The sequence below is a fragment of the Pteropus medius genome, unplaced genomic scaffold (genome assembly GCF_902729225.1).
Source record: "Pteropus medius unplaced genomic scaffold, Ma_sr-lr_union100, whole genome shotgun sequence".
In the NCBI taxonomy this organism is placed as follows: Eukaryota; Metazoa; Chordata; class Mammalia; order Chiroptera; family Pteropodidae; genus Pteropus; species Pteropus medius.
The window spans coordinates 1932098-1953592 of record NW_024353787.1 but is presented as its reverse complement, the minus strand read 5'-3'; the positions used below and the strand labels follow the sequence as shown (position 1 = coordinate 1953592).

Genomic DNA, 21495 nt, shown 5'->3' with positions numbered 1-21495 from the left:
AGCCCTGCCCCAATCTCAGCTCCTCTCTTTCAAGGACGGTTTCAGCATGCCCACTCTGTCCTTGGCCCAGTTGGGGGCAGGGGGGTCCTCAGGAACCTTAATCAATTAAACAGAGAGGCTGAGTGCAAACATCCCATTAAGAGAGCTGTGCAAGGCAGATAGCAGAGAGATATGTAATTATGCTCGGGTAATTCTGCCTTAATCCTCCCAAAGCCACTGGCTAGAGCTGGCTGGATCAGCTATGACCCAGCTTAGCAAACAGAAGTGATGATATGAGAGGCAAAGCGGCTGTGTTTGGGGGCTCAGCACCCTCTCCAGGCAGGATCTCTTGTCTTTGCAGACCTCCCAGGGCAAGAGGGGAGGAGACAAGGAGACAATGTGAAAGACGCTCTTCTCTTAAGTGGGCCGAGCTCGGCACGAGGGCCCCTAGTAGCATGCCTGGGTGCAGAGGCGCTCAACAAACATCTGTCTTAGAGGTCAAATGAACAGCAGGAACCCTTGCTCCAGCAAGCATCTATTGAGTTCTGACCGTATGCCCTGCTATACACCCGGTACCATGGGGATATGAGAATAGTTAGGACTGAGGAGGACCCAGCCTGCTCAGAATCTGGGTGGCTGAGACCAGGAGCCTCTGGCGGGTGCCTCTGCAGATCAGCCTCAGTTTGGGTGTAGTAGAGAGAGTTTTTCTTGAGTATTAGCTGCGGTCAGTTTGTACCCGTTTCTTGGAGAAGGAGGGTATGGATGGGCTCAGAGGAAAAGAGTGCTCTGATGACCAATTACTGATCCCAGCCACAGGCGTGGGATTGGGAGGTAGTGGCGCATGTGCCATCTAATTGCCACCCTTAGAATTTCAGGCTATCTCCAGAGATGGATAGCTGACAGAGTGAACATGAGACAGCTACTTGAGTGAATACTGTATTGCAGTAGTACTGTCTGAGGAAAGAGGTCCCTAGCACTGGGGGAGTTTAAACAGAAGCGGGAAGGTTGCTTAATGAGAACTCAGAGAGTTTGTGTAGGCTTGGAGCAGCTGGCCTTGAAGATTTTAGGAGCAGAGGCCATAGCCCATGCTCCTATATTCCGCTGAAGCTATATTCCACATGAAAGACTTACAGAATTATGGTGAGGTGTCCCTGGCCGTAGCTCCCTACCACAGTTGCCCAATGAATCCGTGGAGTAACCTTGGCAACAAGGTGCAACCCAGGCAGAGGCAGCTCCGTGCCATAGGAAATGAACCAAGAAGACAGAGGCCACTTCTGTACCCGGGGCAATGGAGATAGATTGCATGGGTGAAGGCTCCAGAACTGCAGGAAGGAGGGAGTGGAGACAAGCCTGGTAGAGCAAGTTAGGCCATATTTTGGAGAACCTCAAGGGCTGGGAGAGGCGCTAAAGCTTACTGACTTGGTGCTGGGGAGCCATGGTTAGTTTCAGAGCAGGGTAGAGCTGTGCTTTGGGGAGCTTCGCTTGTGTGTATACTCGAATGGCTGGACGGCTCAGAAGTGGAGGTGGGAAGCCGGGCTGGAGTGTCAAAATAATCAAAGAAGTGGCCTGAACCAGAGCGGCCAGGGAGGAGAGGAGTCGAGGAATCCCGCAGGCCCACGGGCATCAGAGCTGGCTCCTCTACTTCTTGGTCTCTGTTCCCTACATTTAATACACCCCACTCCCAGGGTTGGAGGGTACCCTGGTGGCTCCCAGGGACCAGCCTGCTACGGAAGACAGTGTGGCTGAGCTCTTGGCCTCGAGGTCCCAGGGGATGCCGAGAATCAAGGGTCAGCCTTAAATTTCCCTTCTCAAGCCTGACTGACAGAATATGCTGAAGGTTCCCAGGGATCGGAATTGGCCACATTATAGACATTTCTACAGTAGCCAGGCGGGAGTCTCCGGGCCGTGGCAGGCCTGCTTTCTTTGTCTAAACTCCCTGGAATCACAGAGGCCTTAGAAGCCTAGGGAAGTTCCAAAGCCATGTGTTTCAACCTCTTCCCAAGATTAAGGGTCATTACCAGTCTCCCAGACAAGGAATTATTTCATTTAATCTTTGCTTAAATGCCTCCTGTGACAGTGAGCTCACTACTTATCAGGCAGGCACCCCCTTGGTCTTTAAAAAGTTTCTCTTATTCAAGGACATATCTCTCCCTCTGCCCCATGACAGCCCTGCAGAAATTTAGAGATAATCTGTCTGTCTGCCCTGTGAGCAGTATTTTTCCCAGGTTAGGTATTCCCGATGGCCCTTGCTCCAGTGACTTGGGTGTCTGCTGTGGCCGGCCCACTGGGTTCTGCACCCCTCATCTGACCAGGGCTTCACGTTCTCCGAAGGGCCAAGGCACAGGCCATACCGGGTCATGTCGAGCCCCCAAGGGGCGGCTGCCACACTGGGCACAGGCCACCCTGGGTCTTGCCCCCTCCCTCTCTTGAAGCCACTCACCTTCTCCAGGCCATCCTCCTTTAGACTGATGATGTCCAGATCGAAATCAGTCCGTAAGCCACTGGTTTTGTTGAAAACAATCCGTCCAGTTAATCCTTCCCATTGAGCCTGCAGGAGGGGAGAGGGCAGAACCGCAATTCCTCGGGCTCATAAATCATCATTCGGTACAACTGTACAATGCTTCATTTTAATTACTCTTCGTACTGATACTGTTCCCCCAAGACCATGATTAATTAATAATCACCTCCATCATTGCTCGGGCTGTGGTGCGAGCCAGCGATTTCCATAAATTCTATTATGCTCTTTAGCCAGCTTTACATTTGCACCTTCTCGTGTACAACATCGATCTCAGACGCGCTCAAATAAGTCCCCGCCTCGAAGCCACGGGAAGGGGAAGCCCATGTCAGATCCCCCGAGAGGGACAGGGAGGCAGGCAGGTGGGGCGGGGCAGGCGAGACCTGCCGAGAAGCAGAAAAGCCAAGGGGCCAGGTTGGCCCTGGCTGGAAGACCAGACACTTGGAGTGGCCCCAGAGAGCCAGGGGAAACAGAGGTCACCCCAGCCACTCCCAGCCCCAGCCCCAGCCCCAGCCCCAGCCCCAGCCCCGTGCATGCTATGATTAAGAACCATGGTGTCAGAATGCTGGGCTCAGCTGCAATTAGCTGTGTGAATTTCATTGCACTGCTCTGCCTCGGTTTCCTCATCTATAAAATAAAACTAATAATAGTACCCATCTTCCTCACATGTGGTAAGGGTGAAATAAATGCTGTAAAATACTTAGAACAGTGCCTGGTACAACCTGAGCCCTGAATAAATGGTAGCTTTTCATGAGCATCATTAACACAGAGGCGGGCAGAGGTTCAGAGAAGTTTCAGAACCCGAAGTGAGAAAACCTCCATCTTCTAGATCAGAGGTTGGCAAACTACCTGCCTGCTGACTGTTTCTGTAAACAGTTTCTTAGCCCACAGTCATGGCCCATGTGTTTATCTATTGTTTTTGGCTGCTTTTGCGCTGCAACTTTGGAGCTGAATAGCTGCAATAAAAGACCATCTGGCCTGTAAAGCCTAAAATATTTACTGTCTGGCCCTTTGCAGAAAAAGTTTGCAGGCTCCCCTTCTAGATAATGTCTCTCCCGTGGGCCCAGAGCATTCGCTCTACAAGGTACTTGGCACTGCGCATGTCATGCAACCTCGACAGCGGTCCTGGCAGGTGATGATTCCCATTTTATAGAAGAGGAAGCGAGCCTGGAGGGGCCCCCATGCTCAAAGAGTGGATAAGAAGGTGAGTCAAACAGAAGCGAGAGTCCCAGGGCCCCTCCTCTCCTTCCATGGGGTTAGGATGCAGCCGGCACACAGGGAAATGCCCGAATGTACAGCTATCTGTGTCTGGGGAAAGAACAAACCAATACATCCTGGAGCTCTGGGAACAAAGGTGGGCTGCGAGCTCATACAGCCCGACTGGCCCAAGGGCCTCGCGCTTGGGGGCCCAGGGGAGGTCTGAATATCGAAATCCTTGCTTGGACACATTGAGCCCCTTGGCACCTGGGATCATGATCTCTTACAGGTTCTAAGAAAGGCTCCCAGCCTCTCTCTGGCTGAAAGTCCCTGGCACCCTTGCTTACACTCACACTTTGGCACAAGTTCATAGGCTCACAGATCCCTGAAGGTCTATCCGTAGATCCCAAACTAAAACTCTTGGGAATCTATAAGCACTTGGACAGCTCTAAGACACAGGAAAGTCTTCTGGGTAAGCGTGTAGATGGGCAAATAAATAAATACATAAATAAAAGGCCCAGTGTCTTGGAGGGCTCCTGGAGGCTGTAAATCGAAAGTAGATAGAATGTAGGCTTTGTACAGGATGGAACCTCTCTGAGCTTCAGGAAGGGGAAAATTACCTGCTTCACAGGTGTTAAAAAAAGGTGTATAAAGTGCTTAGCACAGAAGTTCCACCTCATCTGTGGTTTTGCTTTCCACGGTTTCAGTTACCCGTGGTCTGAAAAATATTAAATGGAAAATTCTAGGAATAAACAATTCATAAGTTTTCAACTGCATGCCGTTCTGAGTAAGGTGATGTAATTTCACGGCATCCTGCTCCATGCCGCCCAGGACGTGAATCCTCCCTCTGTCCAGCGTGTCCACGCTGTACACACTCCCTGCCCACTAGTCACTTACAAGCCATCTAGGTTATCACATCCACTGTCGTGGTATCTCAGTGCTTGTGTTCAAGTCACCCTTATGTTACCTAATAACGAGCCTGAAGTATAAGAGTAGCGATGCTGGCAATTCAGATATGTCATAGAGAGGCCGTCAAGTGCTTGCTTTAAGTGAAAAGGTGAAAGTTCTTGACTTAATAAGAAAAAAAAAATTGCACGCTGAGGTTGCTGAGATCTACGGTAAGAACAATCTTCTACTCGTGATATTGCCTAATTTATAAATTAAACTTTATTATAGGTAGGTTTGTATAAGAAAAAACGCAATATATGTAGAGTTCTTACTATCTGTGGTTTTAGGCATCCACTGGGGTGTTTGGAACACATATCCCCTGCAGATAAGGGAGGACTACTACATCAGTTCCGGCTAAGCGGTCCATAGTATTATTTCTCTTGCTTCCTTCCACGGCGCTCTCTTGGATTAGAGTTAGCCCCTGGCTTCAGGGGAGAGGTGGTCATGTGGGCCAAGGCCCAAGGCTTCAGTAAAAACCTTATCACAGGGGGCTAACATTCCCTGCATGAGCTCATTCAGTGCTTATCAAACTTGCGACTTGGGGGGTCACCATTGACCCCATTTTATACTCGTGGACACTGAGGCTCAAAGAGGGACTTGAGCTGTGCAGGTCTCAAGCACTGGTGGTGCAGATTCCCTCTCTGTAGGAGCAGAGCTAAAGAGCCTGGGGTCATCACTCCCAAGTGGAGTGGGGAGATTTCTGGAGCCCAGGGAGCTGGAGATGAGGGGTTGGGGTGGAGACTAAAGATGAGTCAGGGAAGGTGAAGACCACCTAATGACCTCACAGGGCAGCTCAACTTCTCTCGAGCTGGCTCAGCAGTCCCTCTGCCTTCCTTCCTCTGGGGGCTCCCACATCCTCTGGCGATCTCTTGGCTCCCAGGGGAAATCACAGCAGATGCTTTCAAACCCGCACTCTTGAGGGGAGACTCCCTCCTTGTCAGCTACAGAGGAATTAAATGCCAGCAGGTGTGTGGCCCGGCTGTGGGCGGTGGGCAGAGGCAGGGCCAGGGCAGGGAGACATGAGCAGCTCCTCCCTGTGACATTTTCCAGCCCTCCCGCCCCATCCAGCCTCGGCTCAGGACTTGCTAAATGAAAGATGCTTCACACGCTCTGAACTCCGGCCTGGCATTTTCCAGCTCCTCTCGGAAATGCCAAGTCTTTAAAATGATTTACTGTCATGCAGTCAAATGGGGGAGACGCGCAACTTGGAAATGGTCCGAGGGAAGACTGTGCTGGGTTCCAGCAGGGCACCTGAGGCCCGGTCATGGCCGGCTGTGGGATCACGGGCAAGCCCAAGTGGCTGCTGTGGGCCTCGGTCTCCACACCCTACAACGGAGGTAAGATGAAGATGTTTCTAAAAGGGCTCTGTAAAGGTATGTGAGTGGCGAAGGCCATCCACTGGGCTGGGGGCCAGAAAACAGGAGGGCCAGGCACACCCATGTCAGCCTGTCAGCCTGGGAGGGAAAAGGGGCTCCCCGTTCTATGGCACGGACAGTGACAAATCTGCTCTGATCCAGGCTTTACCACTGAGCCCCGAGCATTCCAAGGAGTGAACAGAGTGGGGGACTCTGAAACTATGAGGCCTGGAGATCTTCTTTAGCTCAGATCTCACCACAGAACAAAATGCTATAGCGATGATAGTCATGATGATAGATACAATAGTAATAGCAGTCAATCTGTTCAGCGCTTGCTCTGAGCCAGGTGGTGTCCTAACTGTTTCAAACGTACCATAACTCACTTAATCCTACAACAACCCTGGTGTTATCTCCATTGTGCAGAGAAAGACCTGAGGCACAGTGGTTCAGCAGCTTGTCTAAGGTCACACAACCAAAACGTGGTGAAGCTTCAGAGCTACTTTTTTCCGGCTCCTATGGGTCCCAGGGTTGTGGCCCGCGTCACTGAGACCCTCACGCCTGCCTCTGGTTACTCAGTTGGGGTCTGCCGAAGAAGGACGTGCGGCGGGTAGGAGTAAGGCCTCCGAGTTCCCTAAGAACAAGCCGACAATCGCCTAGGCCAGCCGAGCCTTGCTCAGGGCAGTGGACGATTGGACTTCCTGGGCAATTTTGAGGGCTTGGATGAGAAGGGACTATCATGGTCCTCTTGCACCAAAAAAGACAGATACGAGAGTCCCTTCCACAGATGAGGGAACTGGTGCCAAGGACTTAATTGCTCCCTCACAATGACTATGAGATGGTATTGGCCAGGTGATGAAACTGATGCTTGGGGTTGTCCAGGAACTTCTAAAGCCACACGGCTGGGAAGAGGTAGAGAGAAACTCCAAAGGCACATGTATCAAACTCTCAAGCTTCTGTCTCATCTATATTCCTGTTAGTGTCATTCTGAAATGCGGGAGGAACTGTCATTGGCCTCATTCCAAGCACTAACAGTGAACGCAGGACCTCCAGGAAAGCTGCCTGTCTGCTGAGAGTAAGGTGGTGCCTTTCTTTGTTATTTACCCTCACAGTGCTGTCTTCCTTTTGGTATGGGATTACATTCATTAAGATTGCTATCTGCCTCCCTCCCTAGGCTGTGAGCTCTGTGAGTGCAGGGTCTCATTTGTTTTAGCTCTGTGCCTGGCACCCAGCAGGCCCACACAAATATCTACTGAATAAATGAGCTCTCAAGGCAGCTGGCTTCATTTCTGGTCCACTGTAATTGCTACAAAGAGATTGTCTATACGGAGCCCTCCTGGATAGTTTCCCCTTAATGTACTTGGTGTTGCCCTGGACAGAGTCACCCTTTCTGACTCAGGATCTCCCTCCCTCTTGTCCCCACGAACCTTCTTAATCTACCATTTACTAGAATTGGACTCTACCCAGCCCTGAGGTAGGTGCTTTATGCATAGATTTCCACTGTCTCCCCTTTGGGAAGATAGATATTTCTCTTACTGTCCCCATGTTATCGCTGAGGAAAACTGAGGATCAGAGAGTCAGACATCTCACTCAGAGTCACACAGCTAGTTGGGATGGAGCCAGGATGTAAGCCCAGACCTTAGCTTCCTCCATCTGTAAAATGGGAACAATAAACTGCCATCATAATTTATAAGGACAACGGTGCTGGGTAGAGTCCTTTGAAATTAAAAGTTGGTGCTGTGTGTTTCCATGGCCACCTTCTTGGCAGCACGACAGGTTTCTGCTCTCTGGTTCCTTGGAGTCAGTTTCAAGGGTGGGACCTCTCCACAGCTGTCATGGTACCAGGAGAGCTGGGTCCCGACTGGGATGCTGGCTGGGAAGTTGGCCGATGGGCCTGTGACGTGACGAGGAGTTTGTGGAGTCGATTGTTATTTGCCAAGCCTCCTCTGCCCTGGCATTGCACTAAACGCTTTCCCTGGGGTCTCCTTTCATCTGCACAGCATCCCCGTGAGGCCGGCATGCTTCGTACCCCAGGGTACAGATGAAGCAACCAAGGCTCAGCAAGGTTCTCAGGCTTGCCTGAAGTCACACAGCCGAGGCACAGACCCTCATCTGTCGTACTTTAAGCCCATGCTGTGTCCTGCCAACAGTGCTGACTACCCACTGAGCACCTGCTGTGAGCCAAGGACTTATCCTCTCAATCGCCCTTTAAGATTGGTCCCTTCAAGCCCATTTTTACCCAAGGAAACTGAGGCTGAGAGATGTGAAGCCACTTGCCTGAGTTCATGTAGGTTGGAAATCCAATCTGTCTGAATCCCAAACCTGGGCCCTTGACTGCTCTGCAGCATCAACGGCCCCCAGGGAGATGCTGGCACTCACCTCCTTGATGAAGTTCATGAAGCGGCCACCAAAGCGCCAAGCCTTGTGCCGATGGCACTGCAGGGAGTTCACGGTCATCTGGGGTGCCCGCTGGTAGCACACGGACACGATGTGGACGGCGTCATACAGTAAGGCAGCGTCAGTCTGGAAGGGAGGGCCCAGGGCCTGCCTGAGAGCTGCTCCCGAGAGTCCTCAAGCCCACTGCCCTGTCCTCCTTGCCCTCCCCCACCACAGGCACATGGGGTCCTGGTGAGGGAAAGGCCACGAGGCCCTAGAAGTGACCCTATCCATGCCCCTGGTGAGAGGCTTGTGTTGACTGCTGCTCTGCAGACAGACACCTGGCTACCACCTTCTACAGTTCAGACCTCCTCCTGGCAGTCCTTGCCACCCCCTCCCCCTGCCCTGCTGTTGCTCAGGCCCTGCTCACACCTTAACCTTCCTGCCTCCCCAGCCTCTGCCGGTCATAGTTGTAAGTTCCCCATGCCAAGGGTCCACCTGTCCTTATCCCAGCTCTCTGTAACCATCTGTTTACATACCCTTAGAGTGGGACTATGTCTGATTCTTTTATGTCCCTGGCTCCTAGCCCCTAAGGTCCAGTTGACACATGGTATGTTTCAAGAAGGGAAGTGGTGGGAGGGAAGAAAGTAATAGGGAAAACAAAAAGAAGGAAGAGAGGGAAGAAGAAAGAGAGGGAGGGAGGAAGGTACGGAGGGAGGGAAGGCAGGAAGGCAGGAAGGCAGGAAGGAAGGAAGGAAGGAAGGAGAGCAAAAAGCAAGGGGAGCCCCTGGGTCTGGCCTCCCCTGCCACCTGCCACCGTACCATCATCACTCCGTCCAACAGGCCGGACTCGGCCCGGGGAGCCGCCTGCAGCCGCTCCATGGACCACTTCTCCACGATGGCTGAGACATGGGGGTTGTCTACGTTGAGAATCCGGAACCCTGTCAGGTTCACCCCCGAGTAGCGGTAGGGCTCCAGGTCTAACGCATAAAGATCCTGAAAGAGAGAGGTTCATGTAAATAAAGTTGTGTCTACTATAAGCTCCAGGCCCTGCCCTGCACTCCCTACTGGCGCCCAGTGCCCTTGCTGCAGCTCCCTGCAGAGTCCTGCAGGAGGTGAAGCCGGTGGTGATGGAGCCCCCACAAGAGCACTGAACTTGGAATTGACTGAACACCTGTCTACCTGGTGGTTGACCCTACATACTGCCAGGCCTCAGACAAATTGCTCAGCCTGTTATTTTTTTTCCTCCAGGATCTTTAAAAAGAAATTTTTTATTATTCAGTTACAGTTGACATAAAATATTATACTAGTTTCAGGTGTACAACACAGTGATCAGCATTTATATAACTAATGAAGTGATCACCCCAATAAATCCAGTACCCATCTGACACCATACATACATAGTTATTACAATATTATTGACGATATTCCCCAAGCTATACTCTATAGCCTCATAATTATTTTGTAATGATCAATATGTACCTCTTAATCCCCTCCCCCCTTCACCCATCCTCTCTACCCCACCCCTAATCCAGGACTCATCAAAATGTTCTCTGTATCTATGAGTTTGTTTCTGTTTTGTCTGTTCGTTTCTTCATTTACTGAATGGGGACTGTGCCTCCTTTGTAGGACCTGGTGAAGCAGTTCATACAAAACACCCAGCCTCAACCATCAAAAACGCTTGATAATGGCCATAATGGTCATTTCCTCCGATGGGGGAGGTCCACCTTGTGGCGCTGGGTCTCAGCATCTGCAAGTTATTCAGAAGGAGGCTGAAGGAAGTATTTTATTCCCCCCAAAAGGATATTTTAAAAGTTTTTTTCTACCTGGAACTCAAAGAGCGTTACTGCCCTTGCCCTCGTCTCTCCCCTCATCCCCAACATGACGAGCCGGGGCCTCCTCGCCCCCTAGGAGCAGCTGACCAGCAGTCAGCCTGTCTATCTGTGGGCTGAGTCACATCCAGTCTGGTGTAATGGGCAGAAGCCCAGGCTTAAGCCCAGCTTTAGCTCCATTGAGGTGGAGTTGGATACAGAGGGGGAAGCCAGGTGCTAAGCTGAAAAGAGATGGCACTGGGGGTGGCGGTGACGGTGTGGTCACACGAGGAGCAGAGCAGAGCTTTGTCCTGCTAAGAAAACCCACCCCAAACTTGGAAATAAGGAAGGAGAGCAGCATGTCCTTTCAACATCCTATGGGACATGGTTTACTGGCCTGCCCAAGATTAAATGGTTCTCCCCGACAACACGCCTGGGTTTGACTTCACTCTCAGCTTCTGGTGAAAGGCACAGACCCTGAGTTCACTTGTAGATTTTTGTCCATGAAGAAAATAACCTGCAGGGTTGTGGTTTTATTGCCCGTAGGACGTTAATCCATTTGGTATTTAACCTAGCAGCCTTATTCTATGTGTTTTTCCTCCATACACCTAAATACGCAAACCCTCAAAAGCTTTTTGAGCCAGCATTGCCTCCTACTGGTGCCTTGTCGAGTGGGATACATCTTTGACACATGTTTCATTCTATATTCTATATTTTCAATTTTTGAAAAAATATACTTTGACACTGTAGAATGGCCCCATCCCAAGAGCAGGGAAAACGAATCTCAAGGTCATTGTCTGAGCCCCTCTTTATCTACTATCTATTCTTCTCCACACTTTCTCCCCTCAGAAAGATGGCTTTCCACCCTGACCCCAGGCCATCCTAGCTCTGAAGACTCAGTTGCTCCATCCCATGCTGGGAGAGAGTGGCTGGGGACACTATGCTTGTCTCTCCATGGCTTGAGCCATCAGGACTAACATTTTGCACCATCACAGTTGATTTGGTTAAACTGAGGTTAGGTCTTTTGCTCAAGGTTACACAGAGGGCAAGCAATGGCATCACACCCCCTGACCTGTGACAATGCATGCTCTCCTCAGCCCCTAGTTCACAACCGCCAGACATCATTGTCACCCCACACACAGCATTTGGAGGGGTCTTTCTAAACAATAAATCCTGCTTAAGGTATTTCAATGGCTCCTTCTTGCCTTCTCAGAATAAAGCGCACGTTCCTTAGTATAGTTTACAAAGCTTTTGACCCCTCTGGCCTCACTTTCTTTCCCATCCCCTCCCATTTTTTGCCCAGGAACACTGAATGATCTTCATCCCCCTTTCCCGTTCCCTGCTGGCTCCTGTCCCCATCACGCAGCTCATCCCTGAGTGTGTTCTATCCTCAGGCTGGAACGCCTATCTTCTCAACCCTTCTTCGGTGGGTTATTCTGAGATTCAGCTCAAGTGTCACCTCTTCCGGGAAGCCTCCCTGACTGCTCCTTTGCACATGCATAACATAGTGGGTCAAGGGTACTTCTGCTCTTATCCTGGGGCCTTTGGGATTTTACTGCATCGAAAACAATTGTCTGCGTCGGCGTCTGTCTCTGCTATGAGCCAAATACTCCTGTCAACCAAAGTAGAAATAAAGTTCAGCCAGCTGAATAGCTCTCTGGGGCACATAAACAAACTGGCAAGAGTCTGGAGTAGAGGGACCAATACTTCTCTTACTCCTCAGGGTGGAGCTCCCTATGGGGCTAGAAGTTAGGAGCGGTTTGGTAAGTTGCCTGGCGTGAGGCGGTGAGTCTGAGGACAGAGGGATTTTGTTTTGCTAAGCCATGTCTGCAGGTTTGGGGCAGGAGCTGAACTGCTGCTGCATGGAAGAAAAGATGAACTCTGCCCCCAGGAGGCGCCCTCCTCGTTCTTCCCCTGCACGGCGATCAGCTTCTTCTCCAATTCGGTGTGCATCTGACGTCTAAGGCCTGAAAGATGCCAAAGCACTAGCTTGCCTAGGGCTTCTGTGATTCCAGAGGCCAACTGGACTCACTGGGAAGGGTGGCATCTCTGGCTTTACTGGGAGCTTGGGTGCTGGTAACCAGTTTCCAGATACAACCCTCAGTCTGTTGACATTTACGCACTGTAGACAATCACAGCCTGGTGGGGGTGTGATGGGGTGTCAGTGCTGGGGTCACCTTCTTCCCTGTCACCTAAGCCTGGGCTTAGCTGCAAAGTGCTGTAGGGCTTGGGGCACCAAGTGGACCATCCCTGTGACATGAGGGCAGTAACAACGGGGAGCTGGTAAAGAGGCCTCTTTGATCGATTTTTTTTTTATCCAAACTGCCCCAGGCTGAGACCCCAAAAGCTGTACATAGTGAACCGTGCACAACCTTGCTGCTTGGCAAAAAGTTGCTGTTCTCCATGCCAAATGTTGACACACTGAATTCAGCATCGACGAGGGACCTTTTAGAAACATTCAGCATAACATAATAGACTAATTCATTAGCACCCCATGGGTCTGACTGGGTAGAAGCTGAAGCTCGGAAAACATCGCCTTAAGGAATGACAGATGAAAATATCTTCCCCATGATATAACTGTTATTGCTGGGAAGTGGCATTAATTGTGATTGCTTATCTATTAATTTATTATAATTTTTTTTTCACCTCCAGGCTTTTTACCTACACATGACATGTACCAGGGGCTCAGCTGGTGCTGATTAACGCGGGGTTATCTGGAAATGGCTCAAAGCTGGCTGGAACAGATAATGGCAGCTGGGGTAATTAAAATGTCTTCTGCGTGGGAGAAGCAAGTTTGGAGAATTTTTTAGAGGTGGAGTTGGTGACATGGATTTCCTACAGGGAAGGAGATAAATGCCAGATGCTCCTGCCCTCCTAATACGGTCACGACTGACCAATAGGCAGAGGCAGAATTACCAGGTAGATGCCTAAGCGAGAGCCTGAGAAGAGTGCCCTGGAATTGGAGCTGGAATCAGGACATGGGCTGGGGGAGAGGACCCAGGGGTCACAGCTAATGCTCTGGCATGTGCGAGGGCGTTACTGAGAGATACCCTGGCAGCCTCCCCATCCACATACTCCACTGCAGAACTGTTTGAATTGCAGAGGCTGTGTTTCCCTGGGGGGATCCACTCTCCCTGACCTTCTGAGAAGTCGGGGGAGGGAGGGCAGTGGGCTGGAACAGCCATGGGCAAGACCGGAGGTCAGGAGCAAAGGGCTCTCTCTATCACTGATCTGCTGTAAGGCCCTGGGCAGGTCACTTAACCTCTCTGGTCCCAGGTTTCCCCATCAATCAACAGGGAGCGCAAACTCTTCTCTGTGAAGAGGAAAATCAATGATGTGGAGAAAGGGCTTTGGAAACTGTGAAGTGTGGGCGCTGCTGGGATTTGTGGAGGCTCCATTGCCCCTATTAGTGTCAATCACCAGGCCTGGACCATTGAGGCCAGCTATGTGGAATCAGAGCCCGCCAGAGGAGGCCAGTCAACACTTCCTGCAGCATGACAGGCTTCAGCAGAGGGCTTGGAGCGGACAGCTACCAGCCAGTAACAATTCTTGCTCTGCCCCTTTCTTGTTGAGTGACCTCTCTGAGCCTCAGTTTCTACTTTTCTGTAAAACTGGGAGAGACTTACCTCCCTCAGAGAGATGGATTGTAGATGAGATGAAGTATGCTGAGTACACAGTAAACATAAGCATTAATTTATTTCATTAATTGATTTAGCTCTTACAGAGAACTAGATGCCAACCACTTTTCTAAGCACTTTACTGATGTCAATATATTCAATACTCAGCATAACCATCCTATGGGTCGTACTGTTATTGTGCAGTTTTACAGAGGGGGGAAATGAGGCACAGAGAGGTAAAGTAACCCAGAGTCCATGGTCTTAACTGTTGCTGTCATGAGAATGTTGCTAATTTCACTGATTACTTTCTACTTTATATTGTAGTCATTCATTTGCTGATTGATTCATTCAAGTATTCATGAGCACCTACCATGTACCAGGCACTATGGGCACTAGAGATGTAGAGGTGAGTCAGGCACAGTCCTTGATCCTTATATGCATGAAGAAAGCTTACCAGCTGGTGAGGTTTGTATTGGATCCATCTCTGTATACCCCTTCCCACCCGAATGTCTAGCTCAGTACCTAGGACACCTTGAGAGAATCTGTATATGGCTGCTGTATAAGTGAATAAATGAATGAATGAATTAAGGAAATGAAAAATTAAGAGAAGTGGACCTTGTCAGGGTCTAGAAGAAGGGCCCAGGATGCCTAGACACTGCCATGTGCCTCCCTCCAAGAACTCCAATCTTGACCCCAGTTCAGCAATGGCATTAATGTGGAGGGCACTGGAGTGGTGCCTCCTCCAGAGTCTTGCCTGGAAGGTCGGGCCACATTGTAGGGCTGTGGGTCCAAAGCTTTAGGCCCTACTGTTCCCTCAGCTCCTTGAAGGAACACCCCCTCTGGCCTTGGAAGGAGCCATGAACCAGGTGGAGATGGTTTTAATTGATTGTGTGGAGCTGGGATTGGGAACAAGGCCCAGAGAAGGCTTAATCATAGGCCCTGTTGGGGACAGAATGGGCCATACTCAAGGTGGGTGAATAAGATGTGTGGATTTCATTCCTGCCACTTCTGAAGGAACTTCCCAATGACCCACACCTTGAGTTTGGTGACCATGTCTTGGATTTTGTGTGGATTTCGTTCCTGCCACTTCTGAAGGAACTTCCCAGTGACCCACACTTTTGGCTTGGTGACCATGTCTTGGATTTTGTGAGTGCACTGTACTCCTCTTCCACCAGCAGACCTCAGCCAACTGGCCAAGGAGTGGTCGGTCACCTGTCCCGAGGGTGGCTTCTATAATCTGGCTGATGACCCAGCCCTTACTTTAGGGACATTTGGAAATGTGGGGTGGCATTTATTTAATTGTCACCAAGCTTGGAAATTAGTCAGTGGGGATAGGGCATTCTGGAATGATGAATTGTCCAGATCCAAATGCCTATATATTGCCCTGTTGAGAGACACTGACTGGTACTTGGCTGGTCAGCAATTTGACCTGGGGAGGGTGGGTAAAACTCAGAGAAAGAGGTGGTAAGAAGTGGCAGAGGCAGACGGGATGGTCAGCTGGGATGTGATGGGCCCAGAGCAGCTGTGATGTGCTAAAGTTTCTAGGGATGAAGACTTCGAGGAAGGAGGAAAGACCAAGAGTCGGGGTGGGCGCCATGGGAGGGAGAGAGAAAGGGGAGACCCTAGCTGAGTCTCAGTGCAGAGGGTTGGAAGCATCATCTCATCATGTCCAGAGTCACTTTGGATCTAGAATAAACCACCCTCCTAGTCTGATCTTGTGGCCCGGTGGTTCATCCTCAAACTCCTAATGACTTGAGGTTACTTGAGTGAGTTCTGCTCCATAAAATCAAAAAAGGCCAATGAGACATTTGAGGCCCTGAGGCATCCCAACTACTTACTCCCACTTTACAGACAAGGAAACAGGACCAGGGAGGTTAAGTAATCTGCCCACGTGCACGGCTAAGAGGTGATGGAGCAGGGACTCTCATCCTTCCCTGTGCCTCTGAGGCCTGCTCTTCTCCTCTCACTGTGCTGGAAAGTAATGCGGAGGGTGGATGGGCATGGTCTGCATGGGCCCTCAGCAGTCCTGAGCAATCCGCCTGCTCCTGCATGCAGTGTCCCCTTGTCCTTCCCTTTTATTTTCCTGTCATGGGTTCCAGGGCTTTGTCACAGTGATAAGGACTCAGGGACATGAGCCAGCAGGATACAAGTGTGAGAAGAATGTGTTGAGCTACTGACACGGGGCTTGTTGGGACCCCCAACGGCTCAGAAATTGGTCTTAGCACTCTGGGAGCCCAAGATGGGATAGACAGGGCTGCCATGCTGAGGACAGGGCCTTGGGCCCCTGGAACATGCCCCACTCTACCTTCCCAGACTTAATCCTCTAGCCTGCTCCCAGCTCCAAATAGGTACACTATCAGGAACCTCATCCTCCAAGCCTCCAATGACTTTCCAGGATATATAGCATGGTTGGGAGAAGCCAGCTTAGGTGGGTAGAAATCCAGAAGAAACTAGGGAAAGAAGGTGCCTGGTCTCAGTCACCAGCTTCCAGGATCCTTTTCTCCCTACACGGCCCCTGGCAGGTCCCAGTTCTGAGCTCTGGATCAGGAGAATGTGCAGGGTAGCTACTGAATTCTGCCACGGGTACAGGTTTCAGTGGATGGGGGGCGGAGGGAGGGTGACGAGCAGTGGTATGCTGCTAAATGCTTAATAACTGGCTCTCAAGAGAAAGGAGGTAAAATCTACGTGTAGCTTTTGCCAGCTTCCGTGGTATGAATACTCCCACTGTGGCTGATTTCAAGCTACCTATGTTACGTCACTGAATGTGGAGCTGGAAAGTGATGAACATGATTAGCTCTTGCAAGCGGCCAGAGCGAGCCAATTCCAGCACTCCACTGAAGAGCTGACCTGCCTCTTGGTCTTTGCTTACGCTCTTCCCTCCACATGGCAAACTCTTCCTCCCTCTCCTCGGTGAACTCCTACTGATCCTTGGAGGCCCAGTTCAAGCATCTACTTTCCTGTAAAGCCTGCCTCAATTTTCCCACCTTCTAACAGGCCCTCAGCACCTGGCATCTCCTTCTGCTGTGCCCCGTGGCCATCTGTCCAGGCCTGTGATGGTATACAAGCTTGCTGTATGAGCTAGATATATGGAGGCAGACTGGACAGGATGTGAACTCCTTGAGGGAAGGCCCTCAGTGCCAGTCGTCTTGAGATACTCAGCTGAGCACAGGGCTGGGCCCATTAACTGGGTGCTGGATAAAGGAAGGAACGCAGTCAGAGGGCTGCAGCAGCAAGGTGAGGAGACTGCAGGAGCCTGTTTCAGTGACAGGGTGGTTAGTGATGCCATCACACGCCTCAGACCTGGGCTGGGTGGAAGAGTCCACCCCGGGCCCCAGTGAGGTCGGAAGGCATCTGGCTCCCAGGCAGGGTGTCTGGGTGTTGGTGCCTCTTTGGCACAGGGATCTCTTTATTCTGCTGATCTCAGTCCATAACTAATTATCCTAATGGGTTTAAATGGCCTTAAGTATTCTCAGAGTTTGGACAGGACCCATCTGGAGCCTGCAGGTGGGCTGGTCTGGCTGGCAGTGAACGGGCAAACTTCGAAGTGGATGCTACAGGAATCCAAAGTGGCCATTCCTGTTTGTTACGAGAGGCCTGAGGCCTGCGTGGAGAAGTGTGGGCTAAGAGCTGAGGGTTGGCATACTAATGACAGCTAATGCTTGTATGGCTCTTACATGAACCAGGCACTGCTCTCAGCATTTACTCTATTAACTCACTGAGTCCTTACAACCATCCTAGGAGGTAGAAGTCATTACCGTGCCCATTTCGCAGAGGAAGAAACTGAGTCAGGGAGGTTAAATGACTTTCCCAAGGACTCATGGCCAGTTAGCAGAGGAGCTTCTGTTCTAGAGTCCCTGCTCTGAGTTACAACAAAATGCTACTTCTCGATGTGAGTGGGCCATAAAGACATCTTTGTGCCCTTACCTGGGGCCACACCTACAACCTTAGGAAGGCACGTCCAGCCTGGATCTCTTCTAGCTATGGCTCCTGTCCCCACCAGACTGACCTTGTTCTGAGGGAGTCCCACCCCAACCCATGCCAGGACCCGGAGGTACGTTACCAGAGTGGTGAAGATGAAGTGGTAGTACTCAGTCATCATGCCCATGGCCATGGCCTGCGGGAGAGCAGAGTGTCAGCAACCTCAGGGAATACCGGAGCGGCCCCCACCTCCTCACCACGCCAGGGGTGAGGCCTGGGCAGCTGGACAGACTGGCATCGAGTAGGAGGATGCTGGCCGCTCGGAATGGCGTGTTCTCCGAGACCCCTTCTGAATGGTGACAATGACTGGCTGGCAGACGGCAGTGGATTTCACGCGGGACTGAGCAGTAAAATCACTTGGGACAGATTAAAATGCAGACTCTTGGGCCACATTCTTCTAAGATTCCTAATTCCAAAGGGCTGGGCGGTCTCTCTTTTTAGTACACACCTCTGGGCCTTCCACACTTAGAGCAATGCTGGAGGAATCAGCCCAGACGCCTTCTTAGTGTCCTGACTTCACTCAACTGAGCTCGGTGTCCAGGCCCTAGAGAGAGGTGTGGGGGAGCCTGGCCCCACAGCCCTATCAGGCCCAGGAGGTGGGTCTGTCCTCAGTCTCAGCCTCTGGGGGAGGGCTGACCACAAAACAAGCCACGTGCCTGCTGCGGATTCACTATATAACATTGTGATGTCTACACTGTATACATTTTATGTATTTTATTAGAGCCCTATAGTCGATGACATTAATGACCATAATGTGTTTTCTACAGAGTTCTTCAGAATGCTGGGCCCACAAAGTGCTCTGGGGGAAAAATGCCATCGGGTCGAGTACATTTAGGAAATGCTGCACATTCTCTCCCGCTCTTGGAGATTTCCAAGCTGCATCCACAGGGTGAAGGCTCAGAGACGTTCTCTCAGTAAGCAGACACGCTTACCTTTGTTTAGGTCAGTGTTTAGCTGAGCGCAGAATCTTCATTTTTAATTCTAGATGTTTTTGAGTCAGACAGACCTTGGAGTAAATTTTGACTTCTTGTCTCAATGGCCTCAGGCCCATTACTTTCCCTGTGGGCCTCAGTTTCCTCACCTGTCAACTGGGCGTGACAACTGTCTTCGCTTCCCAGGGTGGAGTAAATGAGGACCTGCGTGTACCTGGGTCAGAGTGACTCCTCCGTAAATCAAAGCTCTGATTGTCATTATTATTGTTACACACACTGGGAAGAGAAGGGACATGCTGGGCAGAGCTGGCTGGGAGGGTGGGGGTTAAGGCGCTTCTGGGGAGCGTTCACTGGCACTGGGATGAACTCTTTCCTTGCCTCATCCCACCAAATCCTCCATAACCATATGACGTAGGGACCACTTGGTCCATCAGAGCAGGGCATGACTCCGGGGCCACTTGCCCTCGGCAGAAGCAAGATTCAGATTCTTCGATGAGCTTTTTAACTACTGTGTGTAGGAGCCTGGTGTGGGGCTTCCTCGGGGGAAGACAGAGGCTGCCATTTGCTTGGACACCTTTTGCAGGGCCCAGCTGAAGGCTGGAACTTGAATAGCCTTCCAGGCCTAAAAACAGCTCCTACCCTCCCCATTTCCCCGACTCAGCACCTCTTCTCCTGCACTCCCTGTGTCCCCTCATGGGGTGATGTGTCAGAGACCCCCAGAATGCCTCCTCCAATCACCGGGGACACTTCTGGAACCACATCATCTCCTTTTACATAAAACACTGGCTCTAATCGGAATGTTTTGGTTTTGCTGTGGTACCTCGGAAGGGCTTGGGGGCAGTTTCGCTGTTTATTATTTCTTAGGTGGCTGGCAGAGCTTGGTTCTCATTGCCAAGAGGCCATGCTGGGCTGCGTACTGGGACCAGGGCCTATCCAGGACTGGGAGCCATTCTCCTCCCCCATGGTCTCTGCAGAGCTGAGCAGATGGTGCAATGAACCTTAATAAACTTCCTAGCAATGGGAGAGTAATAGCAAATGCCACAGACTACGGGGATAAGTCACCGGAAGGGGCAGTGAGGAACTCTGGGGGGTGTTCTCGAGATCCCCAGGCCTCTCTATGCTTCCTGAAGCATTCTGTCCTGTGTGTCTTCAGGCCCCTCTTGGGCCCCTATCTCCTACCTGCACAGAGGTGGCATGGAAACCAGCATTTACTTAGCACCCTCCATGCACCCAGTCTGGCTGTGGCTGCTCATCCATCATCTCATTCCATCCTCACACCAACTCGAACTGTAAGAACCACTGCTGCTCATGAAACTGAGGCTTGAAGAGGCAAAGTAAGCCCCCAAGGTCATACGGCCAGAAAGAGACAGACTAGGGGTCAAACTGAGATCCGGCTGACATCATGTTTATATTTGAGGAAGGGGTTGGACGGGAGAAGTGGCAGGCAGATCTGAAGCATCCTTCCTGCTGGCCAGCGCTCACATACCTGCTTGAGGATCTGGGCTGCCATGGTGTGGCTGCAGTCGAAGATAATGCGGAATTCCCGGCCTCGCTTCATCTCCTTGAGCAGAGGGCGCGAGTCATCAGAGTCCAGGGGCAGCTGGCGGATCTTCAGGCGGATGTTGTATCTCGATGGGGCCATGATGAGCTCCTGCAGTCGGATGAGCCCTGAGAGCCCCCGGGGCACAAAAGACACACATGTATCACATGTATATACAGCTCCAGGCATCTGCAGAATCACATGTGTACACATGCCTATGGCCACAGGTCTGAAGACACACATGAAGTCAGATACGTGGCCATGGAGATATGTGCATGGACACAGCCATGCGTATCCAGACAAAGGCATTAGCACACTAAGGCACAGACATGCGCACCCAGCTGTACACACCTGCACATGCACATAGATGTGTATATACATACAAACATATGTATACACGCACATGCACGTTGATAAAGGTAGAACTACACTTGGGCTGATAAACACATGTGTAAATATGTAGCTAAAGATGTGTGCATACAGATGCATATACACAGGTAGATTGAAAAGTAGGCATACACTGAGAGAAAGTTCCCACTGACTAAGCCCACCTGCTTCTCTCCAACTCAGAATGGGTGTAGGGACTTATGGAGCCAGCCCTTGTAACATCACGAGGCATGGGACATAATCTTCCTAAACATCTTTAGCAATCTGCTTCTAAAATATGGGCACAAGTGGTGGCTCCAGGCTCAACTGTACCCACTTTTGGACTGAATAAGGCCAGGTGGTATCTGTGCCTAGCCTCCATACCCATCCTTAAGGGCAGACTGCCTAAATAAACCTTACTCATTCTCGCAGGCTCAATACAACCACCTCCTCCATGAAGCCTACCCTTTCTGTTCTGTCCAGACAAGATCTTCTCCCACTCCCGAACCTCCCCCAACTCAGTGGCCTCCTCCCTCAGCACTAGTCTCCTCTATCTTCATCTCATTCCTCTCATCCTGCACCAAGCTCCTTAACATCAGGGCCTGAGTCCCCACAACTTCTAGCACAGGGCCTGGCACTTAAGTGGCGCTCAACACAAATTTCCATAATTGGATTGACTTACTGTTTTTTCTCCTCACACTGAAAAATCCATCTTCCACCTTAGCATTTTGCAAAACCACTTAATCTGGGGACTTCCAGGGAAAACTAAATGTCACTTCCTAGAGACAAATGGCTTGCTTATGTCTAATTGAGTTCACTTCCGTCCCTACTTCAAGGTCCATTCTTGCTGATGCCTCTGCTTAGCCTGGAAGCAAGCCTGTTGG

At 50.9% G+C, this 21495-nt stretch overlaps 1 protein-coding gene across 3 annotated transcripts in view; it reads right to left on the bottom strand.

Annotated features, from left to right (window-relative positions):
• Nucleotides 1-21495, bottom strand: part of GRIK3 (glutamate ionotropic receptor kainate type subunit 3) — a 209373-nt gene that overhangs the window by 46790 nt on the left and 141088 nt on the right. For all 3 annotated transcript variants that reach the window (XM_039850974.1, XM_039850975.1, XM_039850976.1), the window contains exons 4-8: nt 20192-20373; nt 17856-17909; nt 9190-9363; nt 8371-8514; nt 2420-2527 (exon numbers count right to left, since the gene is read on the bottom strand). In XM_039850974.1, the coding sequence (XP_039706908.1) occupies nt 2420-2527; nt 8371-8514; nt 9190-9363; nt 17856-17909; nt 20192-20373 (662 nt within the window). The remainder of the gene's footprint in view (nt 1-2419; nt 2528-8370; nt 8515-9189; nt 9364-17855; nt 17910-20191; nt 20374-21495) is intronic.